We start from the raw sequence: 20,345 nt of genomic DNA, 5'->3' as shown, positions 1-20,345 counted from the left end.
GATTGTGGGATGTCGTGAATTGACCCGAGCAGTCATCTGATCCGGGAATAGTTTCAACTAGGTTTTTTGTTCTCATTTGCTGTCACAAGCTCAGTGGACCTTTATTTTCTATTATTTATTTCCAATTAGGTTACATTCTTTGAAAGGTATTTATGATACCGTAGTTAACCCAAAATATAATGAAAATAAAAATTTTATTGTTGAAATTAAAATAGGTTACAGCGGTGACTTCTTAACTTAAACAATGCAAATATGCAATTGGAAGGGACAATGACAACACTGCGAAAAATAAGAAAGGAAGTAACACAAAATACATAACCAACTCTCTAGAGGGGAGAGCGGCAGTTCCGATAGGACCAAAAGGGAGCGGCGATAGTGTTGGAAGATAACGAGCAACAAGTGGTGGCTGTGTTGGAAATGGTTGGCACCAACAAGAAGAGGGCTGGAGGTCTGGTTGGCAACTGGGAAGGGTTGGGAGGCCTGTGTGGTAGCTTGAAGGGGACTGGAGAGGGGCTGCGATGGACCTAGACGTTAGCAGGCATGTGGTGGTGGCGGTCTAGACGACAGCGGGAACAAGTGTCCAGAGGCTGGACAGCAGTTGGACGAAGTGAGGGTGGACTGGATAGCCGCAGGAAAAGGTGTCGGTGGGTTGGGCAGCAGTAGGAGTGGGCCCTAGAGGGGCTGGCGACAACAAGAACTAATCTAGAAGGGCTTGGCTACAACAGGAAATAGCTCGGAGGCCTAGACGACAGCAGGAAGATGGCTAGAAGGTGGTTTGTCGCTGCTAGAAGCGGTTGGAGGCATGGACAACAACTAAGAAGTTGGTTTGCGGCGGCTGGAAGCGGGGTCGGAGGGGGCTCTCGTCGGAGGTTGAACTGCAGTCGGAGCACCACTCGAACCCTTAGAGATGGTCATCACCTCGAATAAGCTGCAGCTGGAGCTTCTTTTCGTCTTCGGGTACAACCCCCAGAGTGGAAGAACACCTCAAAGTCAGCGACTGAAATCAACAATCATCCAAAAACCTCCACACCCTAGGCAAACACATCATAATATAAAGTATCCTAGCACAAAGAAATAGGAAAGAATTTGAAATTTGGATAGAAGTGGAAGGTGGTAGAAAACATAGGCAATGAAAATGGAGAAATTAGAATTGGAAAGAAATAGAAAAGGAAAGCAGTAGAATATGAAAAAATTGGAATTGGATAGAAATAGGAAAAGTGATGGAATAGGAAAGGAGAGGGAGAGGGAAGGGTTGTCCTGCGGTATTGTAGGCTATAGCAGCTACAATACCATGACCCGACAAGCTCTTTCTTCAATTTATATTGTTTTTTTTTTTAATTTTTTTATTTTGTTATTTTAGAGAACTTTAGCTTGATTTTGTGTTTGTTGGTGATTTTTATCTCTGTTTTTTAACTTAAGGACTATTATATCATTTTCTTTTTGTAAGTGATGTACTTGTAGCTTGTGTAGGAACAAATGGTGAATCTCCTCGTCGTCCATACGTCATCATTTCGGAGTTCTCTTTGTTATTTTCAGCTAGGACAGCCGTCAAATGATGCTTACTCCCGTCCAACATTGCCGAACTCATTATCATTCCCTTGCTATATCATAAACACTTTCCTGCTAATTCCTCTTCCTAAACACCTTTAGGCTCTTTAGAACGTTGTCAATGGGAACTTTGGATGGATGATTTAATATGTTTAAGATTGTTATTTTAGGCGAAAAATTATTTTTAAATGAAAATCAATCTGTCAATTCCAAAAATTAAACATAATTAAACATTTGATAACATAGAAAAAAGCATAATTTAAGTTACTAGAAGTTGTTAGCTGCTATTCTTTGGAGATTTTTGTGAGCCATATAAATGATTAAAAAATTGTCATTATTAAAAGTTGCTATTGATCCTATGAAAGGGGATATACATCGCAATGATAAGATAAATTTGGAGACGACTTTTTGAGACAAATTATCGTCAACTACCGAGCGATAAAATGATCTTCACCCTTATGTTTTACTAAACTTGAAAATATGATCAAACACTATTGCAATGAATTTGGAGGGATAAAAGGAAAAATGCATGTTTATGATACATTAAGGGTGACCATTATAAGAGAAAATATTACATCTGGACTCCGGCTGTCCGAACAACGGCCCAGATGCAACGGAGGAGAGGAGGAATCGGACCTCCGCCCTCGCTGCATCCGGGCAGCTCTCCGGACATCCGGAGTCCGAATGTAATATTTTCTCCCATTATAAACTAGGATTGCATTAGTCATAAAATGTTCACTTTATAATTGATCTTGATTGTGACATGTTCAAATTTCGGCGGACAATGCCAATGCGTTGCTACTTTTTATGTGCACCGTAGAAGTTGAGGCCTGTAAAATTCTATGCATATTAACAAGTAGCGAAAATATTGCAGTCCTTCAACTTAATTACATAAATTAATGCGAGCTCTCGGCATCATCAATATGTGTTAATTCACATGCAACTCCGTTTATTCAGGACCTTGGCAGGTTATGCTTAAACAAGCTGATGGCTCCTATGCCTGCATTGCAGAAAGTGCTACTCGGTTTACGCTCGGGGAGGTAAAACTCTCCTATTTCATAAAAAAATAGGGAAATTTACATACATTACCACACAATTCTTATGTATTTACATATCTAACACCAAAAGTTTGATATTTACACTTGCAACACCTTAGTGTCATAAAATTGTGTATAAACAGGTGTATTTCAATTTTAAAAGGATAATGATCATGGTATCTTTGATGTGACTTTAATGATTTGAGTGATATGCTTGTAAATATGAATCTTTGGGTGTTAGATATGTAAATACATAAGAATTATGTGGTGTGTATGTTAAAGCGCCTAAAAATAATAATATTTCATTTTCGAATCTTAGTATTTATCCAGTAATTCACAATTATAGACAAAAGAAGAGCTTTTGATGGTCCTTGGTTTGAAAGAGGAGGAAGGAAGCTCATTGGAATTTCTTAGAAGGGGATACAAGGTTTGGTGCCTACTTCTTACTAGTTATTTATAATGTTTATTTATTTTTTGAAAGCTAGATGATAATCAAACTCCTTGGATCTCAGCATTTGATTATTCCACAAGTAGGGCTGTCAAAACTGTTCATTGTTCTCGAATAGTTCATGTTCGGCTCATTCGCTAAGTTAACGAACCGAACACGAATAAAGATTTGTTCGTTCGTGTTCGGCTCATTTTGGCTTGAAATACTACTCATCAATTATATATATATATATATATATATATATATATATATAAGTAGTACTTTTAAAAAAAAATTAATTGACTACAATGCTATAAAGATTTATAATCAATTGAAAGTATTAATTATGAAAATAGAATAAAAATTCTTAAATTAGATTCAAATGATGTTTTAATATAAACAATAATTTTTAAATCTTGCCCCAACCCTTAACATATTACGACTACGTGATTAGGGTTGTCAAAACAACTCTTTGTTCGTGAACAACTCGTGTTCGGCTCCCTAAGCAAACGAGTCGAACACGAACACACTTTTTGAGCTCGAAATATAAACGAGCCGAACATGATCCGAGCCTTGGCGTGTTCGTCTCGTTTACACCTCTATCCACAAGTTTATATCATGCAATATTGTGTATCTTCAATATTTTAATCATATTTACTGTTTCTAATACCATTGCATGAGATCAATCTTTCACAAAATCTATTTTTTTATCTTCATCACTAAAAATGCAACAGAAAGGAAAAAGATGAACAAAATAATGCAGTTTTTTGTAGATTATGCAAGGAAGCCATGCTCTGCTATATTCCTATAGCATGTCTTGCTAATCTGTGTTTTACATCTTGCTTTGTTGATGCAGAATGCTACTTGGTGGGAAGAGGATGTGGAGTTGGAGCTCTCCTCTAACTGGCGGAGTTGATTGACCGCGACGATAATTGGTATGTTAGCATTTAATTGAATTTTTATTATCTATGCTCCAATCTAGAAATAAATCTTGTTTTGTAGAATGAATAGACTAAGTTTTAACTTCAATAGGTGCATTGTGCTGATGTTACAATGTAAAGCAAAGTCGGCAATCCAACGCATTGTATATTTCACTTTTAAGAATGAAAATTTAATTTTTTTTATGCGATATTTAAGATTCAAATGGTTTGGATATAAATATGCAAGTTTATATTTTAGATATACATAAGAAAAATGTTTGCCTGATAAAGTCTTGGGGAGGGGGTTCAGGGCTGTGTTAATAGTGAACTTTTTACAATAAAATTGAAAAAATAATGTTCCTTATAGTGGGCCCCACTCCTCTATCAAATAAATCAAATCAGTGTATTACAGTGGGGCCCATTTGACACGTGCTATGTGTCCGCTGGACTCCAGACACAAATTTATTTCCGGTGTCTTGCTGGAATAATCTCTCTTAGCATGGAGGGACATTGATTGTTTGCTATTACACTCCTAATTAAAGAGTCCTGCATTGTCGTACAAGGACATGCTCGCCGACTTATCATCACAAACATGTATCAGACATGACATCGATGAAAGTGTGAGACACGTGCCTTAAATTAGTGAAAAATCCAACTCGTGTTATTGCTATATACATAAAAATTTGTGTTAAATTTTGTTCTTACTTATTAACACAAACCTCAGTATTATAAATTTATATAAGATAAATATATATATGCTTATATATATATATATAGATTATTTACAAAATAGTAATATGTTAATATAATATTGAATATTTGAGTGTTATGCATGTTACATATGATTGTTTTGATTTTAAATGTCTACATAAAAAAAATTTTTGTTTTGTAAAATATGTCCCAAAAATTAGTTCATAATTGTTAAACAAAACCGAAGGCGAATATATGTAAACCAACAAAGTTAATAAATAAGAAGAATGACATTAAAGTGAATTGCAGGCCTTTATACACAAATTTATCTTTCAAGGTGAAGTCAGCTTCGCCTTCACCGAAAATTATATGAATTAAAATACTTTAATGGATGAAGTTTGCGGTGGATTGTAATTTAAAAATGGCTACAAATACGTCAAATTGTCGCTTTAAATAATTATTTAATCTTGAGTTTTTTAAGGGTACTTTTTGGGCAGCTTGTGCGTTTCAGGATAAGCAGCTTATCTTAAAATGTGGCCAGCGGGCCGACCGCGGATGTCGACCTGCGGCCTGTGTTTAGTGTAAAAATAAAACAGCGTTTTTGGATAAACAAGCAAAACACGCGACTTAAATGGTACTGCGGCGTTTTTAAAAATATCCCCGCACTTATAAGCTGTTCCAAACGAGCCCTAAATTTGAACATTAGTATTCATGAACAACTCAAATGTGTCCTGATTTTCTTTTAAAAAAGAAAATCTTTAAAATAACGTGTCCAAACCTGTTTATTATAAGTATTATCATGTTATCATATCGTCTATATTATTTTAATGCACCGCACCCAAACTAACAGCCAAATTAATCCCATGTGTATATAGAGATTATTTTAGTTTTAGCATTTATAAAATTGTCAAAAAAAGCTTCCAAATTTTTTAAATTAAAGTTGAAATAATCTTTATGGAGGACTATTCATGAAATTTTGAGGAAAAAAACCTAGTTGAGTATTATCTTGACACTTAATAAGAAATTGCTTCTGTTTCATGTATCTATAATAATTATGATATTTAATGAAGAACAAGATTATTGATACGTCATCAACAAATTCTCATTATCTGACACGAATCTCAAGGCATGACATAGATTTTGAGATATCTTTTGTGCAATAAATGTTCAAATTTTGATAAAAAATCATCTAGAACTCGATTTTAGCAAACTTAGAGTCACACTGAGTTGTTCGATGAGACTAGACTCAATGATATCAAATTTAGTCTAATCCGAGTCAAATTAAGCTTAGATCGAATCATTAAATCACTCTTAGAAGTATTTCAAACATATTTAGAAGGTCAAATGAATGTCGAATCTGACAATCATATAGTCAAATTGAGCGTCTCGAAAAAATGAATCCAGCGAGCCCATGATTGCTCAATTTCGACATCGTTAAGACACTCAATTTTTCATCAAACGCCATCCGATTGAAGGAAGCTCTCCGGACCGTCCATCAAAGTAGTTCATATTCTTGTATTAATTGCACCATAACATTATTATAGCCTCACCCCGCCTTACTTTCACTCTTATGATATCATCCGAGATGAGCTACGACGCATGTTTCGGGAAGAGTTCCCTCTGGATAAAAGGGACTGCTTTCTTGCTTGCAGAAACTTCCAAGCATTCTCTCCTTTGGCTTATGTGGTTCTCTGACACCCTTTTACTACAGGTTTCAAACTCACAAACATTGATGCCTATGAAAGAGTAACTGACCTATAAGAGCACACCAACCACTATCAAACCATCATGCACATTCATCGTGCTTCTGATGTGCTTCTATGTCAAGTGCTCCTGACGACTCTCAAGGGTCAAGCTCGCGCACCGTTATACTCTCTCCTTGGGTCACTATCAACACATTCGATGAACTTGTCATATTATTCTTAAAGCTGTTCATAACAAATAGAATGATTATCAAAGATTCATCTCACTTATGGGGAGTTTGCCATAATAAGAGAAAATCCCTCAAGGAATACTTCCGTAGGCTCTCCACCCATCAGATTCCTGAAGTAAATCTGGAGTTACTGAGAGGAGTCTTTCTCAGAGGGCTCAACCCAGGACATTCTTCTTTAAGAACTCTTTAATTATAGGCATTATTCTTTAAGAAATGTTATTGAGTTGTATTTTGGAGTTCTAAAAACAAGATTTCAAATCTTTAATAGAATGTCTCCTTACGATTTGCACACAAAACATTAAATTATAATTGTTTTTTGCACATTGCATATATTTATGAGACATGAAAATTAAAAAAAATTTAATAGTTTATACAAAAAAAATTATCTACATCAATTCCTATATCACAAAGTGTAATCAAATCAAATGTTTCTCAGTCTAAGTTGCAATACACGACTCTCTTTCAAGGTCGTATTACCAGAGAACTCTGGAGTCACACACAAAACCGAGTTTAGACATTAGCTTGTAACCTTTTTTTATATTTATCTTACAATGTTAAAAATGTAATGTTAGTTTTTTTTATGTTATTTTTATGTTAATGTTATAAATTCATTTGCCTTATTATCCAACATATTTTTTTATTTTGGTGTGAAGCCCTCATGAGTTTATGCGTGGACAGCTCGGCTTACATGCAAAAATAGATGATTTGTATGTACCACATCCTTATATTCGCGTAATTTTTTATAAAAAATATATATTTTTTTAAAAATTTTTAAACATAAAATATATGACCAAACATTTTTTTTTTTGTTCTACTTTTGAAAAAAAGAATATCATAAAAGTATCAAATATGTTTTTTAAAAAAAATAATAGAAAAAAAAAAAATGAAAGTGATCCTAAACATACCCTAAACTAAAGCTAGCAATTCAGTTTCACTTTTAGATGGTTCATTTTCAATTTGAGATTCGTGCATTTGGTTTGGTTCAACTCCATATAATTTATATGATGTGGGATTAAAATGAAAGTGCAATCTTCGAGTAGAAAAATCATTACCAGCGGACACCACACTTAAAATTTGTTGATGTCCGATCTGAATCATCAAAAATTTAGAATGGGACCCATGCTAACATTAATAAGAGCTCTAATTCACGCCTAATTTTTCTGTGCGGACTCCTGACGTAGCTCTACGTACGGCAGATGTTATTCATGAGTTATTTTTAGTTTATTTTTTATTTTTTCAATAATTATGAAATAATTCAGAAATAACCCGCGCTTTATTTTTTGGTTATTTATGAATTATTTCAGGAGCATTAAAAATAATCAAAAAATAATCTAAAAATAATTCAGAAATAATTCCCGCCGCACGTTCAGCCTGCTCCGGACAGAAAATGTGCTCCTAATTCACAGCACTACTCGCTCCTCATGTGATGCCCTATCCCTCCTCTCAAAAACAGCCCAAAACTCGTCTACAGCGTTGCCCTCCATCGCCTCCTTCATCTTCCTCGCACACCAACCAGCTTTCTCTCTCATCTCCCTCCTTTTCTCCCCACCACCCACCAACTCCCCTATCACCCTCGCCACCTCACTCCCTTCCACCTCCTCTTCCCCCCTCACCATCTCTACCCCCACCTTCAACTCCTCCACCACCATCTTCGCATTATAGAACTGCTCCGCAGCAAGAGGCCAAGCGATGATCGGAACCCCGCTGTTCAAGCTCTCCAGCACTGAATTCCACCCGCAATGGCTCACGAACGCTCCCGTCGCCTCATGCGACAGTATCTCCAGCTGCGGCGCCATTTCCATCACCAACATCCCCCTCCCTTCTCTTCTCATCCGCTCCTCAAACCCTACCGGAAGCCATTCGGGTCTGAACTCCTCGTTCACGTCGAACCCTAATGGCGGCCGTAGCACCCATACGAACGGCTTTCCGCTCTCTTCAAGCCCTCGGGCGAGCGCAATCATCTGCGTTCTCGAAATGCTGTTCTGTGTCCCAAACGAAACGTACACCACTGATCCAGCCTGCTTGCCCGCAAGCCATTCGACGACTCGCCCCGCCGATTTTCCGATCTTTCTCCCTTCCTTCAGCTGAAGCAAAGGGCCGATGGCGTGTACGGGGAGACCCGTGATTTTCCTCAGCAGATCCATTCCGGTTGTTTCGACCTCCTCTGCTGTGTTGCAGAGCATCACGTCGGATCGGAGGCAGAAGCTAATCTGCCGGCGGAAGAAGGCGGTCCATGGATCCCGATCATCGGCGACGCGAGCGTAGCTCGAGAGCTGGGATCGGTGGATGACGAAATCGTCCGGGAAGCCGGGGATGTGAAATTCCGGCGAGGGGGTTTTGGTGTGGGGGAGATGAAGCCAGAAGGAGAAGTAGGCAGCGGTTCCGTATGCGCCACAGGTGGTGAAGACGGCATGGCATGCTCCGATTGAGCGGGCGAGATCGACGGTCCAGGCGACGAATGCATCGGCGATGATACAGTGAGGGGGGGTTTCGAGATCGGAGAGGAGAGCGGCGAAGTGGGGGCGGAGGGACTCGCCGGAGTGGTAGAAACGGACGAGATCATGTTTGGGGACGGAATCGGTGTTCTCGGCTCCGGCGGGGAGAGAGTGATCGCAGGAGGAGTAGGGGAGGGTGGCGATGTGGATGCAGCTGTCGATGTGGTCGTCGGAGAGGGAGGAGTGGAGGTTGCGGGCATTGATGGGAGTGGTTGCGAGGGTGATGGTGAGGGAAGGGTGGTGAAAAATGAGGCTGCGGGCGAGGGAGAGGAAAGGGATGAGATGGCCTTGTGCCATGAATGGGAGCATGACGATGTGCCGAGGTTCGCCGGCCATGGCTGGAAGAGGAAACGAATGAGGAGGAGGAGGAGGAGGAGAACAGAGTTTTCGCTTGCAGTACTGAAGAGGTAGTCGGTGGTAACTGACCTTTTATAGGCTTTGCGGCAGGTTTGGCTCTTGGGTGTGGCTCATTTACATGCAGGACACATGTAAGATTGATATTTATAAATTAACCAGCAATTTTTTTTTTTATTATATTTTAAGCACGCGATGCCGTCCCGTCTTTTTCCACGTTACCGCTCGGCCTCGCCCCCACAAGCAATCTGGCTCCCGTTTTTTTTTTCTACTTGGCTCCCCCACACATTTGGATATGATTTTTGTTAGCTTTTGCTTCCTTCCTCCCTCCCATATCTTCTTCATGAATTTACTCGATGAGCCGTATGATTCTCACAGAGAAAAATTTTTTTCTTCCGGATGTTCACATACATAGCATAGCATCGGTGAGTTCCTTTTTTTTCTCTATTCTCGGTGGCTACAACCCCAATATTTCTTTGTGCTTTGCGATTTTAATCATTTTTTTGGTCTTTGGTTGATGCATGCTTAGCGCCGGTTCCGACGTTGGTTTTACTTTTTTTTATATGATTACATACCTATCACCCTAAAGGGTTTGACATTTTTGCTTCCAACGTCTTGTGTTGATTTATGATATATGAGTGCAAATTTGAGAAATGCTTGGAGCGATATATGAACTCAATATTTCGGCGAATGTGTATTTCATTAATATGGATTGAGTTTTCATAAATAAATGGTGATATTTGAGTGTATTGAGAAAATGATGATACATGATGGTGCATTTGTTAATAGCAAGTTTAAAGTGTTGTGTACGTTATGAATATTGAGTGGGAACTTTGGATGCAAGCTGATTTTATCAGCAATGTTTCGGTTGCTCCTTTTTCAACGGGGATTTTAGAATGTCTCGGTACATTTTTTATTTATTGTTTAGGGAACTTTACAAGCCCAACACACAATGCTTATGTGCTTACATTCATGACATTTGCATCAATAGTTCAAAGTTTGAAGAATGATGGTAGCCGTATCGTGCGTATTTTTCTGCTTCACCATTTTTTCCATATATTCAGGATGTTGTAACGATATTCATTTTAATGTGGTTTTACATATTTGAGTGTTGTGTGCATAAATATTCAAATTATTATGTGAGATATGTAAATTCAGTTGAATTGCGTGTTGTGTACCTAAATGGACTTTGTTGGATGATTGGATTATGTAAGGTTGGTGTATGCTAGTTGGATGAAATTTCACTATTGAACCGAAATAGAAAAAATGCCAACACAATTGAACTGACTGTTCTGCTTCAAATTACAGAAGTAAGGCAACATCTTAAAGTATCTAGGGGCCACCAAAAGGCCCAAACCACTAGTTTTAATTGAACCTTTATGGCACGTGTCGCATAGCTATTTAGGCAGAAATTATTTTCCACCGTTCAAATAATTAAAAAAAAAAAAAAAAAAGTTAAAAACGGGGTCCACCAAAGTACTTCATTGCAGTAATCGATGGTGTAGATCGGACAATGCGGTGTCCGTATGGAATAATTTTTCCAATTTAGGACACCCTAAAATCTGAAAATTATCAATATATAATGAAAAACTTATTAATTTTGTCTATATAATTTAGGCAATTTTCCTAATAATTTTGCTCTCCAAGAAAAAAAAAAATCAATATTTAAATCAAAATAACAAATATTAATACTTTAACAGATACCAACCATCCCATCATTTACAATGAGTCATACATATTATAGATAGAAAAATACAACATTATAGGCCATGGGACTCAATAATACATACCCAAATACAGATCTATAGTTTACAAAAGCTTTAACGACATACATGAAATTCTTACAAAAAAAAAATCTATCCTCTATGTATGCATGTATGTATGAAAGCAAAAGAATCCTAAATCGGCAATCACCATCCAATGACTTCTATGACTTTCACTAGACACCGCTAAGTAACTGATATTATAATCGCATGCCTTGTGTTTGTAGTTTATCATTGAGCGCATAATGTCACGGACAAACTTCTCACAGGTACCCGTGCGGCTTTAGCGTTGTTCATAAGCATTAAATCAACCTAATACCTGCAAAGCTCGGACTTAGATGCACAAAACTCTAAGAAAACAGAGTAACGAGAGGTTATTGAGAGAATGGAACACTTCCCTAAAAAAAATAAGTGATTACACACTTGTTTGCATTAAATCCTTGGTCGGGGCGTGAACCTCTATTTATGGTTTCTTCTAGATTACATTAAAATATATTATCTTCAAGATGATTCTACATTATGCTTTATATATGCATGGTTGTAGAACTTTTATGAATATTTTAAAGTTCTCTTAAAGCTCATCTCCTTCAACATATTTCTCGAATGATATAGAACATTCTAGAACTTCTTAGATTATTTTTTTATTTCTAATGTTTTTCTAGAATCTTGTTTTTCATGGCTAAAAGGATGTGGCTCACTCTTGCTTGAGATAGCAGTGCGCGTAAAATTTTGCACCTATGATGTGCATGAATTTATGATGAAATTAACTGAAGTCCTTTTTTTTCCCCTACTTGCCTTCACTAATTTAACCTGGGGCTGTTTCATTTTTAAGAAAAGAATGCAATGTAAAGAATAGTAGTGTTAAAATAATATATTGTATTTTGAAATATTTTAAATTTGTTTAATTCTATTTCATTAGAAGATAAATAAATTTCATACAAAATAAACCAATAGTTGGCCAGCAAAAGCAGGCAGCCGGAAACGACAGCAGCTGTGCCGGCAAATGATAATAGCGGGCGGTGACTTCACTCAACAGGCATGCAATTAGGCACACGCATGCTCATCTGGTAAGCATACAAATCACCACAATCATAATACAACACATCCCCTGACCTTTTTTTGAACAAACAGAAGGTACAAGGCATCCGCACGTCCGAGCGGCCAACTATCCGGCGTCACATCGTCATACACGTCAAAGCAGAGAGACGTGGCGCCCGGCGGTTGACTATCTGGATGTACAGACGTAATATTTTTTTCAGGCAGTCGTCCAATGCCAAACAACAAGTACCTAACAAAAATTGAAATGCATCATGTGCTTATTTATATGAATTTTATTTTTAAATTTAAAATAAAACAAAATTTTATTTTAATTAAAACTTAATATTCATTATATATAAATTCCACCATAAATTATACATAATCTTTAGAGAAGACAAACAATGAGACCTATTTTGAGTAACTTATTATACAAAGATTACTTGCACAATCACAAAACTGCAACTAAAACACCTAATTACAAATAACAATATCAAGTCAACAACAGATTTTTTTTCACACAGAATCAATAATTTTTTATTCAACAAACTATTAAACAAAAATTTAACCAGACATGTTTAACAAACAAAAGCATTACCAAGAGGGCCCTGGTTTTCAGCAGCTTCATACTTAAGCAAGTCACGGCTGTTGCTGATCATCATTATTGTTGATTACAGCAAAACTTCGCCTTTGATCGGCAGTGGCAGTGATGACCGGCAGCCACACATCGGCCGTGCTGCTAAGGAGCGAGCGAACCTCAGGGTCATTAGCCATTGTCGATGATATCAATTTGTCCACATCATCTAGCTTGGCTGATAACCTATCAAGCTCAGCTGCTATCTCAAGCTAAAAATGAAGGATAAAGCCGATTAGGAGTGATTATAAGGAAATGGCATTTACAAATATATACCACCCAATTCTCTTGTATTTATATTTCTGACACCTAAGTTTTGCTTTTCACATTTATACCAGCAAAATTTTCATATCACATCAAAAGTGCTACCATTTTAACTTTTAAAAAGTGAAATACAGCTTTTCATGCATATGTACGATGGTATGTATGTAAAAATTATAAGTTTATTCGTTAGATATATAAATACATAAAAATTGAGTGGTATGTATGTAAATCTTCCTAAAATGAAATAGGATGAACAATGATGCTGAGCAGAAACCTCATTGAGATTATTTGGAGGCTTTGGAGGCACCTTAGTTACTTCTATTCCCAGTGCTTCTATCTTCTCCCTTAGCTCAACTTCCTCTTGGTTGCTTAATGATTCTACCTGTACATACAGAACGGTATGCTCATTAGTGTATTTTTAAGTTAAAAGAGCATTTTCCATGGAGGGGCTTATTTTCTATTTTAAATATGTAGTAAAGATGAGATGGCAAGCAGTGTTGAATTAAATGGAAAACTGTACTTTTTTAACACATGCAAATATGAGAGCAATAGCTTATATATCAATCATTAATATTGAAAAATCAAAAACTTGCTGCTCTTTAAAAAAAGAAAAACAATATAACCATTTTATATGTTTACCTTGTAAGTATAAACAAGTACATGAACATAGGCATGAAGCTTGGCTGGAAATCTGAGTAAAAGCCAACAATTACGTTAAACATGAAGCTTAGGCCAACCATGCAAGGAAAATTCTAAAGCTAAAAACTTAGGGCCTGCTTGGATTATTGTTTGTTTGTCTTTTTTTTGTTCAGCATCAAACAAGGAGATTTTTCATTTTTGAAAAAAAAAAAAAAAATAATAAATAAATAGAAAAATATTGTTTGTTTGTCTTTTTTTTTCATCTGATTTTTTAAATCTATTTTATAAAACACAAGTGAGTTATTTTTAAAACAGTCAAATCTCGTGAAACGTATTTTTTGTGTTTTGAAAATAATGAAAACATGTTAAGCCCTAAAACTGAGAAAATATTTGCGTACATAAGACGTACGCAGCGCTGCGTACGTTCAGGGGGTTATTCAGGGGGTAAAGGGGGTTATATCGGGGTTATACCCCGCTGTAACTCCCCTGTAACCTCTTTGTAAACTATCTGTAACCTACAAATGAGTTTCGCGCTTCTATAGTTTCATGGGTACAAATAAATTACACGGAGGTTACAAGGGAATTACACGAAGGTTACACAGATGTTACAGGGGGCTATAACCCGGATATAACCCCCTTGTACCCCCTGACGTACGCAGCGCTGCATACGTCTTATGTACGCAAATATTTTCCCTAAAACTGAGCAAATCCTGATCCCCTTTCCTTCGTTGCTTTGCCCGGATATTCTCAGATCCTTTGACCCGGTTCCGTCTGCCTCTCCTTCGGCTAGCAACACATCTCCCATAGCCGCTCTTTGACTCTCAAAGGTTAGGTGAGATCTTCTTTCATTGCTTTCTTCAGTTTCTCTTCAATCATTCGACTTTCATAGCCAGGGCAATGTTGAAGCATGTTTTCCTTTCCAAATTTATGGTTTTGGTCTATTTTTTCTGCGTTTCCCCTTTCTAGATCTCAGGATTTTATGCATTTTTCTGATTTGTGGGTGATGCCCCCGACGGATCTGTGGGTGGTTAGTTGAATGGTTATGTCAATTTATGAGGTGGATTTTGGGTGGGGGAAGCCGATTTATATGAGAATAGCTTGTATGTTGTTTGATGGATTGACTTATCTTTTGCCAAGTTTGCCGGAAGGTGAGGAGGAGAGAGGAGTTTCGGTGGTGATGAAGATGGAAGAGGGGAAGATGGGACGGTTTAAGGAGATATTTTTTTTAGGAGAATGGGTGTGTTGGGTTGGCTCAAATTTGTAATTGCCTGCATTATTTAGTAGGAGCTTCCAGATAATGCGATGTTCAGATGATTGTAAGATAGCTACAATTGATTTTGAGTTAATTTGGCTTGAATTAGTTTAAAGTAATACTGGTGTTGTATGTAGCAATGTTTCAAGTGTTAGCTATGTAATTGCTTCATGTGGGTGCTAGTTTGTATGTAGCAATGTTTCACGTGTTATATATGTAATTGTTTCAAGTGTGGTGCTAGATTTGATGTAGCAATTTTTAAAGTGCTATCCATGTAATTGTTTCAAGTGTGTTGATATTTTGGTGTGTAGCAATGTTTCATGTTGGCTCTCCATGTAATATGTAAACACATGCGCACTTTTGCTTTCCCAAAGAAAGAATTATGAATGTATGGTAGTTTAAGTGTTAATAAGAGAGTTTAGGTGTTAGATATGTATAAGCATAAGAATTGTAAGGTATGTAGAATGTAGCCAATGAGTGAATAGGAGACCAATAGTTTGGTATTGCCAATAGTTTGATTCTGTTTAATTGTTTTATCAATTTATTATCTACTTTAATTGAATAGAACTTTAACTATATCTTTATAGACTATGGATAATACTGATATAATTGAAAACAGTGGAGAGGTTGTATGATCAAATAGAAATGAGCAAATTTTCATTCAACTCATGAAAATTGAAGTTATTAATGGGAACAGATAAACAACCACTTTCACTCCAGCTGCATGATCACACATTATGCAAGGGCTTGAATCATCAACATAAAAAAAAAAAAAAAAAAAAAATTTAAAAATGAGAAATAAGTTCAATATGGTCATATCTCCTTGGATAGACTTTTAAAATTTATTAAAAGAGGAATTTATTATAACGCAATCACAGGTCAAGTGATTGCATCCAAAGATGTTTGATCAAAGTTATATAAGGTATTTATTTCATCTTATATTTTATCTAAAATTTACATTTATTAATCATAAATTTTAATAATTATACTTGTGGTGCAACAATATGTAGGTCAACAAAATTGGAAGAACATTTCAAATTTAAAAAAAAAATGTTGAATGTATGAGTCTTTTTGTCGTATTTATGGCGACACGACTGGCAACATCATTCAACCAAAATCCCTTCAGACACTGAGAAAGAGGAAAAGATTGGAGAAAGTGAAACAAAGCCTTTAGAGAAATCCATGAAGAAAGAGAAGAATAATGATGTGGCACTTACGGGCATATTATATACAAAACGTGCTAAAAAGACAACTATTTAAGATATTATTGCCTCTACACTCCTATTACTAAGTGAAGGTTTGAAAAGAAGGGTTGGTATGATTAAAAAATATAATAATAAAACAAGTGCAAGTCAATCGAAACTCCAACTAAAACATCTGAATCTCTATTGCTCGAATGTATGAAAATTCTCAATTCAATAGAAGATCTAGACGATGTTAGCTAGTAGAAAGTTTTACAGAAGTTTCAAGAAGATGCAATATGGATGAAGATGTTTCTTCATATGCCTCATAGCAAAAGAAAATGTTGGATTCTTAATTTGATAACTAGAACGCCGACTAAGGCAAATACAAAAGATAATGATGGATCCTAAGCTTCATTATGATAAACAAGTCATTTTCTAAGACAAGCTTTCTACCGTTTCTTTTATGATGTAGAACAATTTATTAGTTTGAGTTATGATGATACTGCACCTTTATTTCGTCTTATGTATTTGTGTTAGTCGGTGTGTTATGCATAAGGAGAGAATCAGAAGCACTCAATATGAATGTTTTTGGATGAAACAAGCAGGCCAAAATACAGATAAGCGGAAATTGAACGAGTAAAAGCACAAATCTCTAGTAATGCTCTGCAACAAACAGTTAGATACGGAATAAGAAGAAGAAGGAAAAGAAAGATCAAAGCGCTTGTGTGCTACAATGTCCCAGATCGAAGCCCCATAGGTTCCAACTCTATTCTGTGAGTAAGAAAACACCGCAGACCCCCGATGAAAAAAAAACGATCGACATTAAAATGAAAACAAATGGCGAAAGTGATACCTCTTGGAGAAGAGACGTTAGGAGTTCAAAAAGCTGAGCATCTGGTCTTCCCCGTTCTTCCGCCATCCGAACCGATAACAAGTTCTTGGTCAAGGATCGATGCTTCGCGGACGACGATTGTAGATGTAGATTTCTAACGCGACCCCTCATCTAGTAAACTATACCACTAATTTAACCTGAATTTTAGAAAGATTTACATGCATACCACTTAATTCTTATGTATTTACATATGTGCCACTTAGTCTTCAATTAATATATATACCTAATTCTTATGTCATATATATATATATATATATATATATATAGATTAGATGAGCCCCAACCATCCCTGGGTGTGCTACATATTCATGTATCCACCAGTAGACCACGACACACCCAAGAATGGTTATTTCAATGTGATGCCCACCAATTATGCGTATGATGCTGCCATTTTTTTTTCATTTTTTTACTTCCAATAACGCTGTCATGTTACAGAGTTAAAATAAACTAAAACATTACAAAACTCTGTACATTATTATATATATATATATATATATATATTCAAAAGCAAGAAGTTATGATACGAGCCCCAACCAACCTCATGCCTCTAACCATTCGACGAATCCACACACCAGTGGGATCGAACCCTCAACCCCACGAGACTTAGAACTTACATAGCAGATGACAACCAAAAAATTGGAGAACGCTGGGCGGTATAAATATAAAAAAGGTAAAGTTTAGATGGCAGATAGGTAAATATATAAGAATCAGTAATCAAATAAAATTAGAATAATTTAATTTCGATTTAAAAGAAACAATAAGGTTATATTGATTGTAGATGCCTTTGCCTTGGCAGAAAAAGAATCCATCTCTAGTTGATTTTTCATCACCATCTTGATGATGATTTCGGGTGACATGATTCATGATTAGCGAACATTTAAATTTAGAAACACCTACATACATATCACTTAATTCTTTTGTACTTACATAGCTTACACTTAAACTTCATTTTTTTACATACATGTCACATATATGTTAGATGTGTAGATATGGGTGGTATGTATATAAATGACCCATTAAATCACTTTTGAAAGGTGTGCCATTCAAATCTCTTTGCGCATGTGAATTTTCCTCCTTCGATTGATTTTCATGTTGGTCAGCTTGAGCATTTCTACCAAAATTATATATATGTCCCAATATGTGTAAGCCCACAAAGGTAAAATTGTAAGGCAAAAACAAAGATTGTTTGTTAGTTAAGCTTGATAAACATCTTTAGATCTTCTCCATCATAGTCTGATATTTATTAAAGGTATTGAAGCTAGGGGTGTAAACGAACCGAACACGAACGAACAGAGCTTGTGTTCGTGTTCGGTTCGTTTGAAATTTAGTTTGTTTGAAATAAGCTCGTGCTTGAAATTATTCGTGAAATCACTGTTTGTGTTTGTTTCTTAACGAACGAGCCGAACACGAGTTGTTCGCGAACGACGAGCCAGTTTGACATCACTAATTTAATCTATATAAATAATATATTATATTAATTATATAACTTATATTATATATTACTAATATAATTATTAGTTTATTATATATTACAATTTATAAAATTTAATTTTTTAAAATATCTCAAATTTTTTATATATAACTATTTGAAATTATTTTATATTTCGAACAATAACGATTCAAACACGAACGAACGCATCACTGTTCGTGTTTGGATTGTTTAAATAACCGAATGAAAAAGATTTGTTCACGTTCATCTCGTTTACTTATCGAACGAATTAAACACGAACTGAGTCTTCTCCATCATAGTCTGATGTTTATTAAAGGTATTGAAGCAAAGCAAAAGCTGACAATGAGCTATTTTTTTCTCAAATTTTAGTTTTTGCTGCAATCCTGGCAATAAAACCTCAATAGGATTTATATTTTTCTCCCTTATAGAGTTGGGACAAAGATATACCATAAATGCATACCTTGGAGGTTATAAATATGCTTTCCCTTGTGCCTAATTGTTATATTTTCAATCAACTGATTATAATCTACAGCATAAACATTATTACAGCTCTGTTTTTAACTATACATTGTAAATGAGAATCAATACTGTTTTTACATATACTTTTTTATATGACCTTACGGTTGCCACGGTTTCTAAATTATAAAAAATGAAAATGACATCGATAGGACAGAGAAACATAATGGAAGTGGTTCTTCAGGGGCTTTTGCATGCATAGCACCCAATTGTTATGTATTTACATGTCTAATATAAGAGTTAAATAGGGTGTATTTTACTTGAGTTCCAAATTTCCTATAGAGTTAAACACTTATAGTTAATTACATCTCAAATGATCGGGGTCGCTTAAGAAAACTCTCGATTAAAATCAGTGATTCTGCCTTTAAGATTTCAAAATTTAAATTTCAACGATTGAACATGAAAAAATCAAACGGGAGTGACTAAAATAGGAACGGTTATTTTAAGGAATACAAAGAAATGAAGAGTAGGGTATATCACGGATCCAAGGAAAACTCCAGTGACCTCCCAACTATCCTATGAATTTTGCTCTTTACATTTATATTACCCAAATCTTTCATATCATATTAAAAATCACTTCTTTAAGTTTAAAAATGAAACACAACTTTTCATGCATAAGAAAGATGATACATACCTATATAGGGTAGATATGTAAATGGAATTAAGTGTTACGTATTGTAAATCATAATGGCCCTTAAGGTTAAAAGTACCAAACACTCATAAGCTTTACATTCATGACACAAGTTTATATATTTACATATTTAACATCTAAGCTTGAACATTACCAATGCATGAAAGTGTAAATTTTTTTTAAATACTTAATTTTAAAGGTAAATAAATAACGTAAATTTTAAAAGAATATTTACATATATAACACAGTTTTTATATAATTGCATAATTAACTTCTAAGCTTGAACTTTACCTGTGCATGAAAATGCATATTTCACTTTTAAAAATTAGTGATAGTAGTATTTTTTAACATAGTATGAATGATCTGAAAATAATTAATGTAAGGAATAAAATTTAAGTGTTAGATAAATAAATAAATCCATAGGAATTCAGTAATATGTATGTAAATTTTCAAAATAGAAAGGCATCAAAATTTTAAGGATGGTCAAGTAATTACGAGGATGCAGAAAAAATATTTCATCCGGACATTCGCATTTCCGGACGGCCAAACACCAGCGGTCATGTCGCCCGTTGATGTTATGTATGACGACGTGGCCGTCGATTGTAGGCCGTCCGGACATGCGGCGTTCGGACGAAATATTTTCTCAATGACGAGCGACTTTCTTTCAAATAGATGTAATAA

At 35.7% G+C, this 20,345-nt stretch overlaps 3 protein-coding genes across 5 annotated transcripts in view; 1 reads left to right on the top strand and 2 right to left on the bottom strand.

Annotated features, from left to right (window-relative positions):
* The window catches only part of LOC110027891 (protein LOW PSII ACCUMULATION 3, chloroplastic), a 46,258-nt gene extending 42,147 nt beyond the window's left edge, over window positions 1–4,111 (top strand). Inside the window, exons 9-11 of one of the 2 annotated variants that reach the window (XR_002294389.1) lie at window positions 2,506–2,588; window positions 2,932–3,012; window positions 3,869–3,950. Coding sequence is in view for 1 of the 2 variants with exons in the window: in XM_020729515.1 (XP_020585174.1) it covers window positions 2,506–2,588; window positions 2,932–3,012; window positions 3,869–3,928 (224 nt within the window). In the remaining variant the exon portion in view is untranslated. Of the gene's footprint in view, window positions 1–2,505; window positions 2,589–2,931; window positions 3,013–3,868 lie in introns of both variants that reach the window. The other variant, XM_020729515.1, reaches the window with a different exon arrangement.
* A 3,797-nt stretch (window positions 4,112–7,908) lies between these two features.
* LOC110029617 (crocetin glucosyltransferase 3-like) lies at window positions 7,909–9,585 on the bottom strand. The gene has a single exon (XM_020731991.1). The coding sequence runs from the start codon at window positions 9,384–9,386 to the stop codon at window positions 7,956–7,958; it is 1,431 nt and encodes a 476-aa protein (XP_020587650.1). The 5' UTR covers window positions 9,387–9,585; the 3' UTR covers window positions 7,909–7,955.
* A 2,819-nt stretch (window positions 9,586–12,404) lies between these two features.
* LOC110031701 lies at window positions 12,405–17,175 on the bottom strand. Of its 2 annotated transcripts, XM_020735053.1 has the most exons (4): window positions 17,029–17,175; window positions 13,375–13,482; window positions 12,801–13,048; window positions 12,405–12,455 (listed from the first exon to the last, which is right to left on the bottom strand). In XM_020735053.1, exons 1-3 carry the CDS (start codon window positions 17,092–17,094, stop codon window positions 12,842–12,844), a joined length of 381 nt encoding a protein of 126 aa, XP_020590712.1. In that variant the 5' UTR covers window positions 17,095–17,175; the 3' UTR covers window positions 12,405–12,455; window positions 12,801–12,841. The 2 variants fall into 2 exon arrangements, with proteins under 2 accessions (XP_020590712.1, XP_020590704.1); XM_020735045.1 differs by lacking the exon at window positions 12,405–12,455 and having other exon boundaries at window positions 12,632–13,048.
* Between the last annotated feature and the right edge of the window lie 3,170 nt (window positions 17,176–20,345).

Source organism: Phalaenopsis equestris, unplaced genomic scaffold (genome assembly GCF_001263595.1).
Source record: "Phalaenopsis equestris unplaced genomic scaffold, ASM126359v1 Scaffold000002, whole genome shotgun sequence".
NCBI lineage: Eukaryota > Viridiplantae > Streptophyta > Magnoliopsida > Asparagales > Orchidaceae > Phalaenopsis > Phalaenopsis equestris.
Note: the sequence above shows the minus strand (reverse complement) of the source record. Positions and strands in the feature narration are given on the sequence as shown.